The following is a 21459-nucleotide window of genomic DNA, read 5'->3' as shown; positions in this document are numbered from 1 at the left end:
ACAAACAAACACAAACATACACACAAAATTCAAGCTTTCGCAACTAACGGTTGCTTCATCAGGAAAGAGGGAAGGAGAGGGAAAGACGAAAGGATGTGGGTTTTAAGGGAGAGGGTAAGGAGTCATTCCAATCCCGGGAGCGGAAAGACTTACCTTAGGGGGAAAAAATGACTGGTATACACTCGCACACACACACATATCCATCCACACATATACAGACACAAGCAGACATATTCAAAGGCAAAGAGTTTGGGCAGAGATGTCAGTCGAGGCGGAAGTGCAGAAGCTAAGATGTTGTTGAATGACAGGTGAGGTATGAGTGGCGGCAACTTGAAATTAGTGGAGATTGAGGCCTGGTGGATAACGGGAAGAGAGGATATGTTGAAGGGCAAGTTCCCATCTCCGGAGTTCGGATAGGTTGGTGTTAGTGGGAAGTATCCAGATAACCCGGACGGTGTAACACTGTGCCAAGATGTGCTGGCCGTGCACCAAGGCATGTTTAGCCACAGGGTGATCCTCATTACCAACAGACACTGTCTGCCTGTGTCCATTCATGTGAATGGACAGTTTGTTGCTAGTCATTCCCACATAGAATGCGTCACAGTGTAGGTGTTTATATTCCACTAAAAAAAAGGTTAAGCAGGCTTGACTGACACAGACTGGGGCACCATTACTACACATGTCCAATATCCTTCTAAAAGTGCTCTAAGAATGAATAAAACTACTACTATTACCACCACCACCACCACCAGCAACACTACTACAAGATGTCAAGTGGTATAATGACTAGTGTTACAACAGGTACAGAAATCCCAAGATGATCAGACATTCTCAAGTAAGTAAACTTTGATGATGATCTGTAAGTGTGCCTATGCACCACTACACAGTCATCTACAGGTAAGTGGTTGTTTATTTTCAGTCCCGTACATTGGTATCAAGACTAATTCTTAAAGTCTACTGTGGGACAGTAAACCTTGTAATTGGGGCACCAAGTGGAACCAGGGAAAGATCTCATACCAAGTAATTAGGTCATAAAGTTTTTAGAGAAATAAAAAACTGAAATGTTGTAAATGTTGCACATTTATTTCACCGGGTGCACAAAATAACATCTGTTAGTGACACTTTTCTGCTTAATAACAAATACAGTTTTCATCAATAAATGCAAGCAACTTACTGGGGATAACAACTGTGTTCATTTTCAACAAATAATTATGAAAAATTAATCGTGTACAGTCAAAAGAAAATATATAAAATTTTTGATGAAAAACTTTTAAACCAACTGATTAGCACTGTGTAACAGCTTCCATAACATCATCACAAAACATGACAGTATTCTATAAATGAAAGCAAAATGTATGTTTATAACAATAATAGTTGTCAACAACTGAATATGAAATACAACATTTATATATAGCTTTGTAAATCATAAAGATGTTTTCAAACAATACTGCACATGAAGGCCATTATCACCCAGAAGTGGCAGCAAGTACAATTGACTAATTATTCCTTATCTGCACTACATTTTGGCAATTTAAACAGTTTCTCAGGAGGCAAACTTTCACACACAAAAACTGAAACATGACTGTACAGAAAATGCATGCATGAAATTAGAACCAATCAAACTATTAACCAGTTTTACAGTATGAATAAGACAAAACTGTGCCCTGCAATTAAACTTTATTTCACATTCTTTATGTTTGACTTACATAAAAAGTCATAAACTTTAATATAGTCAACAGTAAATGTATAAATGAAATTCACGAAGATCAACAAAAATAATTAAGTTTTAATGGGAAGGACAAATGCAACAAAATCTGTACTACTGACAAATAGAATAATACTTTGAATTGAGAGCCCACAGTAACCTGATAACAGTACTAACATTAAAAATTTCTGAACATACACTATCAACAATATATGGATATAATGAGTCATTCTACAAAATGAGTGGATGATTCAAGAAACAGTTTTGCTACACTATAAAAAATTGTACATGTTAAGTGGGTTAGTATAGCAAACTCCCTTGCAGCACACAAAAATCAATAATAATTATGGAGAAAATTAGATATTCAAATGAAAAGCCTATGTTTGCCCGAAATTTAACTCATCTCTCTCTCTATGTAGCAGGACACTGATATACACTATGTTTCACAGTTATTTCCATTACTCAGTGTGGCTAATATCCTTTTTTATCATCTCATATATATGATAACTTAATTGGATTTTCTGTTCATGTATGTAGGAAGACAAAACAAAGTATAAAATGGCACCTTTCTTTCTATGACACCTAACTGTCATCCTCAGGTTGTTTTGAGGTCAGAATTCATTTAAACTTTTCTGTGTTTTGTGTCAGTGTCTTCATTTATATTGCTAATTATCACGTAAGTGACAATCCTATGTGAACCACTGGATAAATTCTGCTTCTTATTACACTTTTGTCATTATCTACGGGGGTCATAAACTTGCAAACATTTGGATAGCAATGTGTGATTTTAAAACATTATAATTACAGTAGCAGGGAAGTGAATGCAATATGGAGCAATTATTATTGATTTACAAATATAAATAATCTAGCAAAAGCGCAAAAAAATAATAAATAAAGTGGAAGATCTGAATATATCAGAAATTTTTCCTGAGAATACTGGTCCCACAATTAGAAGATTGGAAAATTAATTACTGTTCCATATGACATTCTTCAATATGCATGATTGCAAAAACAACCAATTTTTATGTTTATTCAATCCAATCATGTTTGACAATGAGATGTATAAAGACAAAATAACTATTTATATTTTAGTAGTAACAGGAAGTCATATTTATTAAATCTATCCAAGAGCCATATTAAAGTGAAAAAACCAATTTTTTTTCATTTTTTGGAAACTGATGGCCTTAAAAACAGCAAACTAATTAAAGTAAATTTACAGTGAATACAACAAAAGGAGCAGTAATTACTGGTTTACAATAACTGCCAAGAAAAGTGTATTGGATATGTAAACTAATGTTTAATACATTTTCCTGAGAATAATGGTCCCACAATTTGGAGACAAAAATAAATTATTCATTTTAATAATAGAATGCCAATTTTCTGCAGCACATATCAAGTTATCTGCAACAACAATTTCTTGTAATGACTAACATGTGTTCCTGAACAAATTAATACATTGTAACCAGTCTCAAGCTACTGGCTGTCATGCAAATAAACTGCTATCAATAAAATTGAGAAAGTCAATAATTTTAACTTTATGTCTATAGACTACAAAGTAACACGGTACAAAGGTCTTAATGACACTACTTTAAAACTATTTACATAAAATTTCCATACAATGCTGTCATAAATAAACTACTATCATATCAAATTGGGAAACTCAATAATTTTCACTTTATGTCTATAGACTGCAAAGTAACACGGTACAAAGGTATTAATGACACTACTTTAAAATGCTTTACACTTATTTCCATACATAACACAACAGTCATATTTGTTCACTATTATTATTCCACTGCATACATTTTCCCTTTGGTTTATATTCATCACGTTACAAAATTTACGTTCTTCGCTTAAACAGACACAGAAACAAAACAGTCAGGGAATTGCAAGAAGTGGAGACCATAAAAATGTGCATTAACAACTTTTTACTACAAAGTAAGTTTGTGGTCACAATTTAAAGAAAAATTGCTCGCACTGCATCAATTCAAGGCTTTCAAATGCAGATATTACAGTAAACTAAAAATTACAATAAAAGTTCTAATCTCTTACATGTCATGAAAACCAGAGTCCAAGAACACTCATAATACTTAATTTATTTAAATGAAATCTTGTATGTAACAATTTGGGATCAAACGTGAGAAATTTTAAGTACTGTGTTCCTGTCATGGTGGAAGTTTTCTCAAATGTCTTAATATAATTTATTTTTTTTTAATTTTTAAGGCATGTAATATTTCTCAGTGTGTGTGATGTTCCATGAATTTATATGCAATACTTTTTGTAATGCAATGTGAATAGAAGAGCTCTTTTTTTTATTTTTTAAAAGACTTCTACGTACATGAAAAACAAAGATAATGCATTAGATCTGGACTCTTTGTTACAGTCAATATGTTATTGACAATTTATATTATGATTGAGCAATGTGGTTTCTACTGTTTTCACAATTATGATGCCTCAGAATATATCAACTTTGATGAGTACTATGTTTTACTCAGATGTGTCTGGTGGAATGGCAGCACAGAATCTCATGCTGTCAACTCTTACTGACATTTACAATTGTTACATACAGAGCTTTTTGTCCTAACACTACACAGAACATATCGCAAATAGTGATTTGCACAACAAAAATTCATTTCAAATGGTGTAATCCGGTAAAACAGGGACACATTCGAATATAAGGAAGATACAGTGGCAAAGTACTGTGAAACATAATAAGGACAAGCATAAAACACAATTAAATGCTCATATAACCTATTAATTCTGATAACTTCCAAAATCTTACTACAAAGTCTCAGGATTCCCTTGTAGATCTTACACAGTTTCACCTTGCAACATTCTTGAAACCTACAGACAGATGTTGTAGTTGCTCCAGTCATTATGAAACTATAAATCTCTAAATCAATCACTACACATTGTTATTTAATAATGAACTTGTTCAATAAACAAAAACAATGGAAATTAAATTCTACATTTCAGATTTAAATACATTGTCACACCATGACCCATGGAATTTCAACACCAATTCTTTTTAACGCTTACACACATTTACAGCAGCATTTCAAACCGCTGTTCTGATCATTGGTCCAGTTATGGATTAAGAGCCCAATGTGATAAAATTGGTTTACTCCTCTGCTTCAAATATAAGGTTTTGCATAGAAATAGTTTCTCCCGGAAACCCCAACATGTGAATAACTGTCACATTTTGGCTCTTGTTTGTAATAGCACCTTCATGCACATTATATTGCATAAATACAAACAAATGCATCACTGTAAATTCTTAGCATATAATTGTGTGTAACAGAAATAGAGAGAGAGCAGTATCTGAACACCGTATGATAAAAGAAAAAATATGAAATATTCTTTCACAAAAAAGACAACAGGCAGTTTATTAAAATATAATACTTCTGCCAGACACATAAAGAGGAAATCATAGAGACAGCCACAAGACGTAAATTGTATACAGGCATATAGCAATGTCATTAACACAGTCACAGGTATAAAGTCATGGCACCATATTATGTTTTTCTGTTTCCTTATTACATACAAGATACATGTATCACACAATTGTAAAGTAATACATATATTACACAGTTTACAACTTCAAACAATACTGACTTCAGTTATTTGATGTTTAAAAATTTGATGAAAATATTTTCAACAAGTAGCATGTTTTTCACAAAAATTTTGCAGTCTCTCATGGATGGATAATTAAAATCAGTCTAATACTATTGCTTCTACAAAAACTACATCAGACCATGTCACTAGGTATTAGCAGCTACTCCATTTCGGTCTAACACACGATTATTATTATTACTATTATTGCAATATTTCCCCTTTCTTTAAAGCCTCATAACAATAATAAAAAACCGAGTGAACTATAAGCTAGATAATTCTTTTATTCAATTGTTTACTTAGAGAAACAAATGAAAAACGGGTAACTGTACCATTTACTACAATAAAAGCATTAGACTCTGAAAACTTAACACATTCACACACTATTAACCTTTACTCAGTAGAGTCCATCAATAACTCAGAGCAAAAAAATCTATTTATTATATGGAAGACATCTAGAAACTTGCTGAAACAATAATATACCATAATCTCTTTTATAAAAATTAAATAAACATTACAGACTCTGAAAACAAATAGAAATAAAATCTACATAATAAATATAAATATCAAAATAGATTCACATTGTTTAACCACTGGATGTTGCACTTGTAATGCATATCATTTCATATATGGGTGCATGTATGTGTTACAAGAGAAGCAAACTGTAGCCGCAGAAGTGTATGTGTGTGTGTGTGTGTGTGTGTGTGTGTGTGTGTGTGTGTGTGTGTGTGTGTGTGTGTGTGAGAACTTTTGCTTGGAAAAGAAGCAAGAGCTCATAAGATACTGTGAATACTGTTTTTCTGTTACATGTTTCTATGCCCCATACATCAGTCTGCTATAGGTAACTGTCTGCCTTTTCCTTATTTTGATTATTGTTCCATCCAGAAATTTCCATTATTATTCTACACTTACATTACTTACTTTACCTTCCATACATAATATGGAAGAACCATCAAAGATATGTTACATGAAGAAGAGGCAATACACAGTAGCAACAATATCTCAGAATGAGGCAAATATTTGACAACGATTATCCTTGTTTGTGTGAACTGATAATTTTATGTCAGTAAAAATTGTAAACAAGAAACATAAAAAAAGTGTGAGAATAACAACTATGGTAATGAGTACCACAAAGATCTTAATTTATAATGATGTTTCAATTGAATTAAAATTGTGTTTTCCTTCTATGACCAATCACGACAGTAACTGTTAACATTTCACTTGCAAGATAGAAAAACTGATTATGGGAATTTTTTGTGTCCTAAATGAGGAAAAATCTGTTAATTGTTTTTAATGTGCTTTGGCATTCTATGTTTTGATGTTCATAGTTTGGAACTGATAAATTCATAAAGTTTACCATGTAAACCCTTTTATTCTCAAGTATTCTTTGCACTGTAGAAGTCAAACTGGCAAGTAGTACACTTACTCCAGTGGTTAAACAGCTAATTACTTCCTTTCTTTTGTGATGTAAATATAACCTATTGACCAGAAATAAGGTAACTTATTACTGAGGTAGTGCCACTACCCCAAAATTTTTTCGCAGTTGTTCCAGGAACACAAATGTTAAAATTGTCTGTGGCCCAAGTCTTATAAATGCTGGAACATAACCCTGAAAATAAGAAGCATAATGATTTAGAAGATAACTAACAGGTTTGCTGCAACTTATGACTAAATACTGGAATGAAATAGTTAAGTCTGAAGTATTAAATAAGTGGTCTGGCATAACAAATCTGCGAGTGTCTCTTATAAAAGTGACTGAAGACATCCTGGTGTTAACATGTCAGTAGGTTTAGCAAATATTCATATTAAGAGAGGACAGAAAAATCTCTGTCTATATACTTGTAGTGCACATGTGTAATGTGGTACTTCTAACAACTGAGTCCTGATTTAATAATAATAATAACAATAATAATAACTAAATCAATACATAAAGAATATTATATTGTGAGCAGATGAAGATGAATTACAAAGGTTCAGTGTAACAATAACAGCACTGTAAGTAGCTGCAGCAGTCCCTCTTCAACTATACCAAAGGTCTCACTAAGACCTTCACAGACCAAGATTACACTCCCAACATTGTACAGAAACATATCTCCCATAATGCCTTATCTCTCAAGTCATCCACCATCTCCCAAAGTCCCACTGCCGGGCCACAAAAGTGCCTTCCCCATGCAACCTCTCTTCTTCTCTGATCCATTACACCCCCCCTCCCCCCTCCCCCACGCCACCACTTCACTGACACCCACCTAACCACCTGACTGCACAAAGCTGCCCTACCCAGTCCCCACCACATTCGTATATGCCACAAGGAGCACTTTACCATCCCTCACCCCTACCCTGCTATTATGATTTTACAGTGCTGTGTCACAAGACTCCTGGAGAACAGAAGCCCACAGCAAAGGAGAAAAGCATTCAGTTCCCATGAAACTTAAGTACTACCAGGATCAATAAAAATCAAATAATCACATAATCTTCAGTTTCTTAGCAGATTTTTATAGGTGTTAAAACGCTCTAGAAATAACACCCCTGGTCAGAATGATGTCAAACTGCAACATAGTATTATCGGAGAAGGGGGGAAAACTTATGGCAGAAGAAAAAAAATAGTGTGAAAATGGATCAATAGATGTGTCAGGATATGTAAATGAAAACACATGTAATGTGCCTGACCCACTGAAGTTGGTATAAACACACTGGGTACACTGCTTTTCCTCTCTCGCGTCTGCGATGTTCACCATGAGTGTCTCAATGCAAGATTGCACTCTGCTTGTAAAGCTGTATTACAAGAATGATGACTATGCACATGTTGCTCTGCCCAAGCTCTGGACACTGGGGGATTTGGAAAAAGGCGTTGGTCCGATGACTTCCATGGGTCTTGAGAAAATGATTCAGAAATTTGAAAAGACGGGTTCTTTTTGGTGTGCAACCTGGTAGAGGGAGGAAACGAATTGATTTGACATCAGTGGAAGCATGTCTACAGAATTGCAGGAGGAGACAAGTGGAGGTGTGCAAATGTGTAGTGCATGCAGAAATGCCCAAAACATACCCTTTAGCATGGTGCGTAAAATACTACGAAACATCCTTCTTTGCTATCCATTCAAAGTTACCCATGTGCATGAGTTGCTTTCTGTTGACATGCCAGGAAGAAAGACCTTTGCTTTAGATTTTCTTGCTCTAATGGAAGTGAACAATGACTGGTTGTAGAAGATTTTGTGGACGGAGGAAGCCGACTTCCATCTGATAGGATATGTCAGTACACAGAATTGTCAAATATGGGCAACGGAAAATCCACACACAAGTCAACCAGTACTACTTCATCCTGAGAAGGTTAATGTGTGGTGCAGGTTTACAGCGTCATTTATGATAGGGCCATATTTTTTCGAAGACACAAGTGCTTCCGGTCTTGTTACCTGTACCATCACTGGTAAGTGATGTAAGTGTCTTTTGTGCAACCCTGTCATTCCAGCTCTCCAACAGCATGGATGTGATCATTTTTATGCAAGATGGCACACCTCCACACATTGAAAATCGAGTTAAGCAGCTGCTAAAGTGCCATTTTGGAAATGCTAGAATTATGAGCTGCTATTTCCCTACAACCTGGCCATGCTCATCACCTTATCTTAATCCGTGTGACTTCTGGCTGTGGGGTTACCTGAAAGATGTTGCATTCAGTGGTCTAATTACAAACTTAGCTGCATTGAAGGCACACATTGCGCAACACATTCTGAATGTGAGTCCCAAAACACTTCGATCAGTTGTGGAACATGCTTTTTCTTGATTTCAACTTGTTGCAGAAAACAGTGGACAGCATACTGAACACGTTTTGTGCCAGTAACACGGAAATTAATAATCCTATCTGATTTTGATTGATGCTTTTTATGCAGTTTTTTGATTTGTGACAATTAAAAACCAATTTTTCCCATCTGATGTGATATGACCTTGCCATTGTGGATGGGTTTGTGCAACTAACAATAACACATCTGTACAGCCATGCAAACTGAGCAGTACAGTTTGTTTAGTGTCAAATGAACACCTTAGGTATTGTTGTATGATTCATTTGTCATTTGTAGTCACCCACTATTAAATTGTGATGCTTACAGTGCCATCTATTGTTACATTTTGTAACTATTTATTTTTCTTCTGCCATATGTTTTACCCCTTCTCCGATAATATTCCGTTGCAATTACAGACAGCCAATGGTAAGCAGACTATACACACACACACACACACACACACACACACACACACACGACAACCACCATGTTCCAATATGCATTTTGAAATGTGACACTCTTATATGGACCTAGGGTATGCTCACTCATGTAGGTACATAGCAAAATCCTCAAGCGGACAGTGCCAATAAACTGTGGACTTTGGTTCAAACAGCTTGGCAGGCCAGTCCTTCATTACGTATATACTGAGTGTTCAGTTCCATGCAGTGACATACATGGTTTCCGTTCATGAGGACTGTGAAGATATTGGCTTTTTGTCAATAAGACAGCAATGCTGACATTAAGTACTGAGTTTTTATCTGTTGTACAAGTTTTTAGCTGTATCATGATGTTCAAGCTGCTCTACACATTGCATGATCGCCAATAAAATTGAATTGTACCCAACAAACAATAACCTCTTCCATTCACTCTTCCTTCTTCCCTGCCTGCTAGTAATTTTACACTTACTGATTCTTTAATGAAAATTTTTCCGATCAAAATATAATAGAATATAAATTGGTTGAATAAGTTCTGTATCCTTCAATACTCATTTTCTCAGCTTCTCTCTCATATTTTTTGTGTTCTGATCCCTCATTTTGCAATGTGTGAGACTTTGTACATTTTATTATTCAAGACTGAGATGTTTAAATTTCAATAAGTAGTACCAATTTACACATGTCATAGTCAGAAGAGCTGTCAGCTATGTGGCAATTTTATATATATGCTACAATTTGTATGTCTACTGTCATGAAGTATTACTGTTTATGTCAAAGGTACGATGCATGAACCAACAAGTACTTTATTTGGCAGCTAGGGTATGCCTTAAACGTAGGTTGAGACACACTTTAGAAAACCATTGTTGCAACAACATTAAATCTTACCTTGAAGAAACCCAGTGGACCAAGTTTGGCAGTATACGTGGCTATGTGCCATAAGCTCTGCAAAATAAGAGAAGACAACAATAATGAATATACAGATTATGTGAGTTCTTTGGCAGAAGTTTCCAGCATTAGAGTTACAAAATATATGAAAATCAGAATATGTTTTTAAAAATAATGTTACACATGGCCCATTCCATTACAGGCTGTAGAAGTTCAAAAGGAAAACAACAGACTATCAGCCATATCAACTTTCACCACCTTAAAATGATCACATACGTTGGGTTGCTTTAAAAAATTTCAAGTAGGCAAGCAAGGGCTAAGTAAACTTTCTCTAGCATTTTAACTGTGTAACCCCAATGCCAAAATAGTAATAACAATATCAAAAAGGTACCACACAAACAAAACATAGTGTTTGGTCCAATACTAAAGTTGACAGTAAAATTTCAAATCAGAACTGTCTGGTTCAAGAGACAAATACCTCGACATGTGTCTTTATGCCATGAAATTTAGTTAGATATCAGTAAATCTATTTCACCTACACCCCCAAATATAGTTAATCCTCCCTTCCCTCTTTTCTGTTATACTGGCAAAAATCTCTAGTATCCATGACCACATTGTACAAAGAATTTATTTCAGGTTGAGTTTTTGAGGATTCAGATCATGTCAATGATAGTGTTATCAAACATTATAGATTACAAAAAGAGAAAAAAAAAAGCCGAAAGTTGCCTTGAATAATATGCCACAAAGACACAAATTCAAACTTTTACTACTGGCATGATTCTGTGATTTTCTCACCTTTAAAACCAGTTTCAATCCAAATTTTAGAATTACACACTCAGTAATTTATAGTATATAAAAGAACCCAATATTTGTCCATCAGGCATATGTCTGACACTTTAGTTCCTGGAGCTATCCCCATTCAAAGCTTGAGTCATCAGAACCAATGTTCTGAACAAATATAGCGCACCACATCAAAGGCAAATCTCTCTATGGAGCAAATGTGATTTACATGAGTTATTGTATAATATCCTTACAGGAACAACTCTTTAAAATCTATGACAACCCATATAGAGACTACTGAATATCTTAATTGTGTGGAAAATTATTATTTTTGTTACTTTACAGTTATGTAAATGTTTCACTTGAGGGGCACAGAGGATCAAGATCTATAATCAATAAACCAATGGAGGGCTAGTTCTGCAAGGTTCGCAGGAGAGCTTCTGTGAAGTTTGGAAGGTAGGAGACAAGGTACTGGCGAAATTAAAACTGTGAGGATGGGGTGTGAGTCGTGCTTGGGTATCTCAGTTGGTAGAGCGCTTGCCCGCGAAAGGCAAAGGTCCCGAGTTTGAGTCTCGGTACTGCACACAGTTTTAATCTGCCAGGAAGTTTAATAAACCAATGAAAAGCACAACTTATTTGGGAAAACGTAGAAAATTGATTAGCACTAACCTTGAATTCTCCAGGCTTTGCGTTCATTGCTCTTGTCTTCATCACATCTAATGGCTGAGTGAGTGTTGTTGCTACTGCACCCTGCAACATTCAGACATGATTATTGAGACACACCTCTCTCTCTCTTTCTGTGTGCGTAAAATGTTTTAATTACATACTGGAAGTTATCTGTGAAACAAATAGTTTGAATTTTGATGGAAAATTATATTAAAATTCACATTCTTGGTATCAGACTACATTAAACTGGATTGTGTATTGGGGGACCTAGAAACGACGGAAAGGCTTCGTCCTGCCGTAGCCCTCAGTGGTTCATAAACCCGCAACAGGCCACAGCAGTCCACCCACCTCACCGCCACCCCACACGGAACCTGGGGTTATTGTGCAGTTTGGACCCCCAGTGGACCCCTCCACCCCAGGAATGTCTCATACCAGATGAGTGTGGCCCCAAATGTTTGCGTGGTAAAATAATGATGATGTATGTGCACACGGAGACACTGTTTGCGCAGCAATCACCCACATAGTGTAACTGAGGTGGAATAAGGTGAACCAGCCTGCATTTGCCGAGGTAGATGGAAAATCGCCTAAAAACCATCCACAGACTGGCCGGCACACCGGACCGCTGCTCGGGAAGCAGTGCGTTAGACCACATGGCTAGCTGGGCAGACTTTAAACTGGATACTCACTAGAACATTTGGATCACTCATATCAAATGCAATCACTGCATTCAGTGACCTAGCATTTCAATGGAGAGAGGAGCATACTAGAGAACATAAGATGTATGAGATAACCTGTTGCAAGATTTCTTAAAAAAGGATAATGCATACGCATTTATTCATTGTGTACTGTAGATCTTAAGGACGTGGAATCAGTCAAGTTCACACGGAGAAGCAACCACTGTTGGCTACTTCTGTAAAATATACTATCAACAAATTATGGCTAGTGATAATCTATTCATACTGATAATTATTGTAGATTATTCTATGTTCACATATACTATATATTACAAGAGAAACAACTAATTTGAAAAAAATACGGCTTTTTCTCCTGTACTGCTCAGCTGCTGAATTTATGCAACACTTCAAACAAATCATTTATGTGACTTCACACAAAGCTTTATCACCTGTCTATATGGGCTATAGGCAAAGTCAAGTAACATAAACATGAGAGTTATGTGGAATTTACATCCATGAGTCTAAATATACTGATAAATTGTAGAAGTGATATTAATGAGGTGTTCTTTTATGTTTAAAAAAAGAAAAAAAGTGTCTGGGGTCGTCCAATTATCTGTCTGATGCCCACTAGCTGCCTATTAGTGACTTTTACACCACAGCATAAAACAGTCTAAATAAAAATTACTTGTACTCATCATATTGGGGATTGTGAACTGCAGATGCATCTAAATTCAATCTTGTTATTACCCACAAATATTGTCAAGTATTGTATGTATTGATACATAAGTGTAAGAATACCTAAGTCCTTGAAGAGGTTTCTGCAAGAAGTTCAGTTATCAGCAATAGACAATACTGTATCTCATGAATGTACAATAAATACTTTTGCACCAGAGCTGCACTCCCCAGAAGATTATGCCATAAGACAGTTCCGAGTGAAGGCATTCAAAGTATGCTAGCGATCCAGTCTGCAGGTCAACACAATGACAGAGATTTTTGATTGCAAATCAGGCACAACTCAGCTTTTTGGTTAATATTTCCACATGCTGATGTAACCTCAGTTTATAATTATCTAGTAATTTCACACCTTAGACTTTATCCAATATGTGCCCACTGATTTCTACCTCTAGTACCTGTAAGTTATTTTGATTTATTTGCAATAGCAGAATATGGCTTCTGTAATATTAAGGGTTAAGTGGTTGGCTGTGAACCAATTGTAAGCCTGTTCCAGTATTCTCCTGTCTGTCTGGTATTTTGGGATTTACAGACCACAATATGTGAATTACTATGTGAATTTATGAACTAGAGACACTTTAGATGCCAAGAATAAAAAAAAAATATTGCTGGTAAAAAGTTCTGGCAGACTCCTATTCTTTTCTTTAACTAAGTCATTATTTGGTGCTACAGTTAAATATTTCATATATTATAAAGGCACAGAGTTCTAGTACTACCAGAGAAAAATAGCACAATAACACTAAAATTACAGAGAGACAGAATGGCTGACTTTTCAGTAGACATATAATTTAAAAATAGAAACATTCACTGCCTTTCACAACTGTTAGTTCTTACCTTATGGAGAACAGAGAGGTATGTTGGGGACAGCTGGAAAGGATGGGTTGGTCACTTAGACACTAGGCTAAGAAGGACCTATGCGTTGTGAGGATAAGAGAAGACAAAGAAGGAGCTGGAGGTGGCAGACAGAGTAGGAGGTCAGACAGAGAGAGAGAGAGAGAGAGAGAGAGAGAGAGAGAGAGAGAGAGAGAGAGAGAGAGAGAGAGAGAGAGAGCTTCAAATGTGTCTATCAGCAATACATGGAATTTCATCTCTTTAAGCTAAGTAGTGACCTATCAATCTGTCTCTTTGTAATTTTACAGTTTTCTCAATGGAATTTTCCTTCTGATACAATAAAATTATAAATTATCTTGGATTTGACACAACAAAATATAATGACAAATATTTAGAGAAGAATCTGGAAACATGGCAGACCATCATAGGTATTTTTCATGTAGAAATTGTTACAGCATCAGCTACAGGCAAAACTTCAGAAACAGCCACGGTGTGAGCAGGCCCACCATAAATGAAATGCTTAACATGGGTGCTAAAAAGATGCTGGTGCAGCATTTAGCAACACAGCAGTCTACCATAGCAGTGGAATGTGTTACTTCATGCCGAGGCACAAAGCTACACTTCTACAGCTGTCCATGTGATGGGAAGTGAGCTCCTGTGATACCATATGCTCTATCCACCAATCAGCAGCACTTGTTCTTGAACTGTCAACCTCTGCCACCACCATGACAATCCTGTGACAGTCACCAGTCCAATGTTTGGCCACACTGCTACAATCTTACCATACACAACTATGTGAAGCTGTTTATCTACAAGCTGCCAAATTGACTTTACATTTCTGGGTCTGAAACTGATACTGTCAAGAGGAGGCCACCACCTGACTTTCTGGCTGACTCCAAGGATCCTTGGTTGAATGTAGGGTGTTTACTCACCCTCACCTGCAGTATATGAGAGGCTGGCCATACTCTCACTGGCGATGAGCTGATTCCAGCCTCGCATCAGTAAATCCATTTGTACTTTCGGCTGTGTTATGCTGAGGTGGCATTCTGCCACCCCTGTGATTACATCCACCGTACAGTTCCTGGGTACAGACATCAACCTCTTTGATGGAAGCTTTGATTAATAATGAATGTTGTTATCGAGTGAGCACTCTTGATTCCACACTTGACGCAGTACTGGAAGACCCCACCCAGAGAACCCATACATGCCATTCTGGGGCAGAAGTGGCCATCCTGGCTAGTATGATGTCGGTGTTGCCTTCTGCTCTGTCACACCATCACAGGGCCATGAATAGAAGATTACACTAATTACAGCATGCACAGGAGCACTTAAGCAGTCATCCTTTCCACACACTATGTATAAATGGATATGTGATACAATGGGAAGTACCCTCTTCCATGGACTTCACAGTAGTTTGCCAAGTATATGTAGAAGTATATGATGTAAAAGGGAGATCAATGTTTAATGTCCCAGTAATGGTGAAGTCATTAGTAGAACACAGATTTTTAGGTCGTAAAAAAGTGCGTTTTAGGCACCTAAAATAGGTGGTTCATTTAGGCTACATAAAACCTAAAATAGGCTCTAATAAAAATTATGCAGAGAAAATAAAAATAAATTAAAATACACAGTGTTGACAGTATGAACATCTTATTAGTCATTAAAACAAGGAGAATGAATATTTACACAATTACAGAGCACAGCAATCTAAAACATTAATGTTGAACATAACTCCAAATATTTTTGAGTTCCTGCAAGATAAAGATCTCCTTAAAAAAGATGGTTTAATTAATACATTCGTAGTTTCACATATTCTTACCATAGTTGACTTCACAATAAATAATCAAAATATTTTTTAGGTTTTCTAGTGAAAAACTGTGGCGCTTGTCAGTCAGAATCAATTTATACGCTGAAAAAGAATGTTCTGCATCAACAGATGTGACAGGGGCGTACTTCATTTTCCGTACTTGTTGGATAGGAATGCTGCAATCAGGAGTGCTGGATTTTCCACTAAGTATGTTGGCAGCTCACACAACTCCCTCAGGCCAGTGTTCTTCTGCAAAACCGTTTGCATTTTTGCCCATACTTTTTCCCCCTACTTCACCTGGCGCTTCATTAATTTTCATTTTGACTTCTTCAAGCAAAGAAATATTGTCGTAGATAGGTTTCCATGAGCCTTCTAATCGTGAAATTATTCTTGCCATAAATGTATAGTGGGCCCTAATGTAAGATAATTCCCATTTTAAAGAAGAATCTTTGAGTAACTCCGTTGCTGCAATTATGGATGCAGCATCCTTCGGTATATTTTCAATCACCTTCTGGACAGCTGAGAGATGCATACTATAGTATTCTGCTGCTATCAGCCACGTGCCCCAGCGGGTAACAACAGGCTCTGGCGGCAATGGGACATCTGGAAGCTGTTCTTTGAATGCCTGTATTCTTGATGGAGCCTTAGCAAAAATTTTCTTCACCACAGATATTACTTTATTTACTTTAGGAAATTGTAGCCTTACTTGCTCTGCTATGCGGTTGATCCCATGCACTACACAAGTTACGTGCAGCATCAATGGGTAGAATACTTTTTAACAGTTGAAACGCTGCTATCATATATGCAGCAGCATCAGTGACGGCCAGAAGCACCTTATTCTCATCCACTCCATTTGGGTATAGCACCTTAAGCCCACTGTTCACAAACTGTACTATTGTTCATTGGTTAGTTTTTGCAAGCTGTTTTGAGTAAATCAAATGAGCTCTGGATGGAGCATTTGGATCTAGCTTGCCAATAATCAGGTTTGCAATGTAACGGCCAAGACTGACAGTAGTTTCATCCACAGTAATCCATATACAAGATTCTCCAACATCTTCTCGGATTCTGTGCAATGCAGCATTGTAAGTTGAATCCACATAATTATTGCGTAAAGTTGATTCTGCAGGAATTGACTGATAGCAGTACTTCTCAAGAAAACCTCTGAAAATAGCGTTTTCTAGTTTCCGAAAGGGGATGTTTGCTGCCACAAGTGCATGACACAAATCACTGCAGAACTTGTTTTTTTCAGAGAATTTACCAGATTTATTGGTTAAAAGAGTTTGCTTCAATTTTGACTTTCATTCAACATTAGCTTTATGTGCGATTCCATCTGCATGCTGAGTTAAGTGAGATTTCTTAACACTCGAAACCTAATACGAGAGAAAAGGGAAATGCAGTTTAGAATCGCATATAAAGATTATTTCGTATTACTAAAGGATAGCGATTAAAAAGAATCCTAAGTGACAGGAAAATAAGAAGTCTAAGAAAAACACCAACTAACCTCCTTGTTGTATGCTTGGCTGAAAATAATTTTCCCATCTGTTGTATAATGCAGAAAATCTTGCATCCACTGCCTTATATGAGTAGACTTTGAACTATCTGTTTTCAGAATGGCATAGTATTCTCACACAGAAACTAGAATTTATTTTGCACTTAGTACGTCAGTAACACTTAACACGTCAGTCGCTACACAATTTTTTTTTTTTTTTTTCTGTGGTGCATGGGAGCGGTAGGGGAAGTACCGTACTCGTTGCTGGACATATGGCACCTGAGAGATGGCCGCCCCTTCTAAACAAGCGAATGGAATCTACCGGTGCTTCAGATGAAAACATTTCACTACTGGCAAATTATTTTTCGAACCAGAAAATTCACGTATAATACATTTCACGAAACAGAGTAGTTTGATAGGACTGCCTGTAGACAGCAGCAAGAAAATACGTGAAGGGCAGTAATTTAGCTATAGAGGGCGATTAACATTGTGATTTTTTAATCCGTGCTCAGCTTAAGGCCTATAAAACCGTTTCTTTGCGAAAATACACAGCTGGCCGGAATCTTAGGAATGAAATATTTTCAAATATATCATTTAGTATTCCCACGTTTGATTCCAATGTATAATTCAAATCTTTGACCGGTTCCCATTCGCTCACCAAAGTTAAGCACTGTCGCCCCCGGCGCGTACTTGGATGGATGACCATTCAAGTGTGCCAAGTGCTGTTGGTAGTAAGGCAAGCAAAGGAATTGTAAACAGTCTCTAACGACCTTCGCCTTTGACGAGACGTAAAGCCCTAAGTTTACTTCCTTTTTCAAGAACTCTATGTCAGATTAACGAAATAGGCACTTTTTAGGATTTTGATGCTGAAATAGGCAATGACGAAAGGCGCAATTTTAGGTCCTATAGAACTAACTGTATTCAGTTTAGTTACTCATGAAATGCGTAAGTACCAACTTACATGCAAATTGGAGCTTAGGAAAAAAAATAGGTTTTAACCTAAAGATCCGTGATCTATTTTTTACATATGAATAATAAAACACCTATAAAGAGTATTTGGTATTAACAGGGATAGCAATATAAAAAAACAGAAAAACGACCGAAGTGTTAGGCAAATACGAAGCATGAGTGCATATCAACTAGCCACCTTGCTGCACGCTGGCAGAAAATATTTTTTTCCGTCTGTCGTATAGTGTGGAAAAACTTGGAGCCACTGTCTTATATGACGAAATAGGCACTTTTTGGGGTATTAAAGCTGAAATAGGCAAAAATAGGCACTAATGTTGAAATAGGCTTGTTTAGGTCCTATAGAATTAACGCTATTAAGTGTAAATAGTCATGAAACGCATAAGTACAAATTTTTATGCAAATAGGAACTCAGGAACAAAATAGGTTTTTACCTAAAATCCACGGTCTAGTCATTAGATATGATGTTCAAGTTAAGATGAACAGGCAAGGCAAAGAAAATCATGCATATCCTTCAATAAAAAACATCATGACATTCATCTTACTTTATTTACAAATATCACATAAAACCTAAATCTGAATGATAGGTTGGGAATTTGAACCCTGCTGTTCATGAATAGTGACTTAAATACTGCACCACCTCACTCAGCCATAACATACAGGATGTTCATAAATTCCCTGTACAGACTTCTAGGACTTGTAGAGGGAAGTAAGTACATAATATTTTGAATAGGAGCCCATGTCCAAAAACGTGCCATTTGCATGCTACAACTATCTGAAAACATGTTGGTAATGCAGCCACTTTCACAAGTAACTTATTAGGTGAGATCCAGTATATCACTTGTTTTAAATACCACTCATTAACAACCAAAAAATTGCTCATTTAGTCACCAATGGGTTCTCTTCAACATGATGCAGTACAGCCTCTTCCTGTTCAGGTGTTCAGTGTCTCCTTGGAGCACCACAGTCATGCCTGCTCATGGTAAAGGTACCCCTTTCTCGAAGTTGTTGCATAATTGTGACAAAAAGGGTACACCATGGAGTCATATATTGTGGATGGCTGGTGACAAGCAGCTCTTCTATTACCTTGAGCTTCACCATACAGAAGGATCATGTCTTTGTATTCTGCAAATGTGTACTCAAGTATGTTGCTCCAACACTCACAGACACATGAATCAGGCTTGAATCAGGTCAGAGAGGTAGGATGGACATTACATGACATCAGCCAATCCCATGTAAGCACCCCCCACCACGATTACACTGTTGCATACTTTCCTAGCAAACATCTTTTCAAATATCTGTAGCACAGAAATGGTACATTTCCAGATATGGGCTCCAATTCAAAATATCATCTACTCAGTCACTTCTGCAAGACCTAGAAGTTTGTAACATTAATTTCCGAACACACCGTATATTGTGACACATGAATGACAGCATTTGAAAACTCTCATGAAGGGACTCGGCTCTGTCAGAAAAATCAATAATGATGCAGGATATGAGCAATCAGCTTAATCTACTGATATGACCATAAGTAATAAAGAAATACTTTTGCACAGTTTCAGGCTCTTTACAGACTACGAGCACAAATTTGAAAGGGTGTAGAAGTCTTAGTTTTTGCACTAGGAGAAATTATTTAATGCATCAGTTATGTAAATACAACAAATTTAAATTTCATATTATAGGAGTAATTAACACAATAAATTCTACAAGTACTTACAGCTGAAAGACTAGCAAGAAAGTGTGTGGTGAGGTTGTCTGACATGCCAGCATATGTTAGGAGCAACATTTTGAATTGATCATAGAAAGAGAGTTGTCCAATAGTCATGAGTACAGCACGACCAGTGGCAGTGGATGCCCCTGAGAACAGTCGCCGTAGACCTTCTTCACGAAGAACTCTAACTACTCCGTCTAGGGCATGGCGGTAGCTGCAAAATACCTACTTTCATTAGTATTAATACATGATATGAAATACAGGTAAAATATTTACAGAGAGAGATATCAAACATTCATTTAGAATAATGTAAGGATACAGACTGCTAGTGTACACAACCAAATAAGAGAAAGCTTTCAATTGTACTTTACAAAAGTGAGTAAATTATAACTATTCAGAATTTGTGCTCCCATTATATTTCAGTATGAAGAAGAATCATTAGGTATATGGAAATAAAGTTCTCCCACAGTAAAAATAAAAACACCTGTTAATCTGAAAACCTGTATTATTTAGTAGTTGTTTATCTGTTACTGTACACTTCACATTCATCCAGGTACAATATATTTCACTTGTGATACAAGTGTTGATACTGGTGCTGCACAGGAACAAATACTGCATTGGCACATGACAGTCACCATGACACTCTGGCCTGTTGGACAGGCAGGGCAGTAGGTAGTGCAGTTTTAACTGAGGATAAACTATGTGAGTTGGGAGTAGGAAATGTCTGTGTAATTGATATTTACAAAATATCAATGTCGAAAACTTAGCCATCAACGTTTAAGACCAATATTGTACTCTTTGTGTGCACTGTAACACCGATGTTAAATACAAAATATTGACCTTTGATGTTGACAAAAAAACAAGGCTACTTGTTATCACTGTCAACAATTTTTTTCTCATTTAAACAAATCTTTTTAGGACATGTCTCATAATGACCTCATTACAGTGGTTAAAGGATTAGAAATAGCATTTGAAAGAAATAGTCAACAACAGGGTTTTGCAAAAATGCTCATCTGGTAGCAAGAAACTTTATTGAAAAGACTGACAAACTGCTTGAGTGGATTATTGCTGTGAAGAGGACTGCAGTTTGACTTCAACAAAGTGTAGTAGCAAGTGATGATCTAAGAAAAAACTCATACCTAAACTGTAATTCAAGAGGTATCCACTATGTGGTATTCAGTGTTTTATTCAAGTGAAAGATTTTTCTTTCAGCTGTGTCAGGTAATCATTAATATCATTAAATGCCATGCTAGTGCACCTCCCAAGCTAGCAGTCCCAGGCATCACAGGTCTGGCAGATGATTGTGACAGTCTGCAGCCTACAGCCTACAGAAGTGGCTGCTCATTAACTTTGCACAGTAAAGTACACTGCATGCAGTAAATCAATCTTAATAACAAATA

The 21459-nt window shown here is 36.5% G+C and overlaps 1 protein-coding gene across 5 annotated transcripts in view; it reads right to left on the bottom strand.

Moving 5' to 3' along the window:
* Positions 1-1062: 1062 nt before the first annotated feature.
* The window catches only part of LOC126324443 (mitochondrial dicarboxylate carrier-like), a 95717-nt gene continuing 75320 nt past the window's right edge, over positions 1063-21459 (bottom strand). For all 5 annotated transcript variants that reach the window (XM_049994962.1, XM_049994961.1, XM_049994975.1 and 2 more), the window contains exons 5-8: positions 20066-20273; positions 11856-11936; positions 10407-10463; positions 1063-6926 (exon numbers count right to left, since the gene is read on the bottom strand). In XM_049994962.1, coding sequence (XP_049850919.1) covers positions 6822-6926; positions 10407-10463; positions 11856-11936; positions 20066-20273 — 451 coding nt within the window. In that variant the 3' untranslated portion in view covers positions 1063-6821. The remainder of the gene's footprint in view (positions 6927-10406; positions 10464-11855; positions 11937-20065; positions 20274-21459) is intronic.

This window comes from Schistocerca gregaria, chromosome 2 (assembly GCF_023897955.1).
Source record: "Schistocerca gregaria isolate iqSchGreg1 chromosome 2, iqSchGreg1.2, whole genome shotgun sequence".
NCBI lineage: Eukaryota > Metazoa > Arthropoda > Insecta > Orthoptera > Acrididae > Schistocerca > Schistocerca gregaria.
Note: the sequence above shows the minus strand (reverse complement) of the source record. Positions and strands in the feature narration are given on the sequence as shown.